Below are 2,152 nucleotides of genomic sequence, written 5' to 3'. Positions count from 1 at the left end.
GGCTGCTGTACGGACGATTCACAAAAGCCCGAACAGCAGCTGAAGTCGGCCGAGCGGCTCAGCCGAGCTGAAGGCATATGTTTCGGCTCAACTGAACCAAAGTAGCAACCAAAGCGAGGCAAATTGCCTGCTGAAGGCTGGCCGTTCGCCCTACAAATGACAGCTGGGTGGAGCCGAACAGGGGGGGCGAACGGCAGCGAGTGAGCTGCTGGAGCTTTGGCTCAGCCGATCCAGATGTTGGATCGGCTGATTCGAAGTCCTTCTGCACTTCGGCTAAATCGAACATGCAGAGCGTGTTTGGCTGGCTAAAGGCAACCATTGTATTGCTGATTGCAGCCGAAGTACAGCTGAAATAAGCCATACTGAGCTGGAGTGAATAGCTGAATGCAGTTTGGCTTACTTCACCACGGCTGGGTTATTCACTCGGCTGCCTTTGGCAGCTTTGTGAATAACTCCCATAGTGTTTTCCACAAAGAACTAGAAAACCGTAAAATTTGTACATGTACAGCCTTTTATATCAAATAATGAAACCATGTGGCTTGTATGAATATTCTAGCCAGAAGACCCAGCGAAAGAAGAAGCTGCATACAAACCTCGATGCCAGGCAAAATGTGAAATGTCTCATTAGGTTTGTTAGATTCTCTTTATTTGTTGTCAATATTCTATGATTCTTATATAGTTTATTTCTTTTTTTCAGGAATCCACCATCATTTCTACAATTATAATTTGAGCAGTCTGAAAATATATCACTGCTAAGCTGTTATTCCTTAGAATATGATGAATCCCAGAGGAGACAAGCTATATGAGTGCTCAGAGTGTGAGAGAAGCTTCATTTCAAAGTCACTTCTTACAGTTCACCAGAAGATTCATAATGAAGGGAAATTATTTGATAAGACACATGTTACTCAACAACACACTAGAGAAAAGCCATTTAGATGTTCAGAATGTGACAAGTGCTTCGCACAAAAGGAAAGGCTTGCTGGTCACCAAAAACGTCATACTGAAGAGAAACAATTTAAATGTTCAGAATGTGACAAGAGCTTCATAACTAAGGGAATTCTTGCTATCCACCAGAGGACTCATACTGGAGAGAAACCATTTAAATGCTCAGAATGTGAAAAGTGCTTTAGAACAAAGATACATCTCACTCGACACCAGAGGATTCACACAGGAGAGAAGCCATTTCTTTGTTCAGAATGTGACAAGTGCTTCACAACTAAGATACATCTCACTCTACACCAGATGACTCACACTGGTGAGAAACAATTTAAATGCTCAGAATGTGACAAGTGCTTCACAACTAAGGGACATCTTACTAAACACCAGAGGATTCACACTGGAGAGAAGCCATTTCGATGTTCAGAATGTGATAAGAGCTTCACAACTAAGAGACATCTTACTGAACACCAGAGGACTCACACTGGAGAGAAGCCATTTCCTTGTTCAGAATGTGACAAGGGCTTCACAACTAAGTACAGTCTTACTAGACACCAGAGGACTCACACTGGAGAGAAGCCATTTAAATGCTCAGAATGTGAAAAGTGCTTCACAGTTAAGGGAAATCTTTCTGCACACCAGATGATACACACTGGGGAGAAGCTATTTCGATGTTCAGAATGTGACAAGTGCTTCACACAAAAGGCAAATCTTACTGAGCACCAGAGGACTCATACTGGAGAGAAACCATATAGATGTTCAGAATGTGACAAGTGCTTCACACACAAGGGAGCTCTTACTATTCACCACAGGATTCACACTGGAGAGAAGCCATTTCGATGTTCAGAATGTGACAAGAGCTTCACAACTAAGAGGAATCTTACCGTTCACCAGAGGATTCACACTGGATAGGAACCATATAGATGTTCAGAATGTGACAAGTGCTTCACAACTAAGGAAAATCTCACTAAACACCAGATGACTCACGCTGCAGAGAAGCTATTTCAATGTTCAGAATGTGACAAGTGTTTCAACCAAAAGCAAACTCTTAGTCAGCACCAGAGGATCCACACAGGTGAGCAACCATATTAATGTTCAGAATGTGGCAAATGTTTCACCATAAAGTCACATCTTACTTTTTACCAGGGGACTCACATTGGACAGAAACCATTGTTCCTGCTTAGATTATGACAAAAGTTTTACATCAAATATAAAT

General features: G+C 42.1%; 1 protein-coding gene across 1 annotated transcript; it reads left to right on the top strand.

Annotated features, from left to right (window-relative positions):
- Positions 1-774: 774 nt before the first annotated feature.
- LOC108801633 (gastrula zinc finger protein XlCGF17.1-like) lies at positions 775-1,848 on the top strand. Its single transcript, XM_018573525.1, has one exon. The coding sequence runs from the start codon at positions 775-777 to the stop codon at positions 1,846-1,848; it is 1,074 nt and encodes a 357-aa protein (XP_018429027.1).
- Positions 1,849-2,152: the final 304 nt, after the last annotated feature.

Source organism: Nanorana parkeri, unplaced genomic scaffold, assembly GCF_000935625.1.
Source record: "Nanorana parkeri isolate BGI_ZX_2015 unplaced genomic scaffold, ASM93562v1 scaffold2414, whole genome shotgun sequence".
Taxonomy (NCBI): domain Eukaryota; kingdom Metazoa; phylum Chordata; class Amphibia; order Anura; family Dicroglossidae; genus Nanorana; species Nanorana parkeri.
The sequence above is the reverse complement of the archived record's forward strand: the minus strand, read 5'-3'. Positions and strand labels throughout refer to the sequence as shown.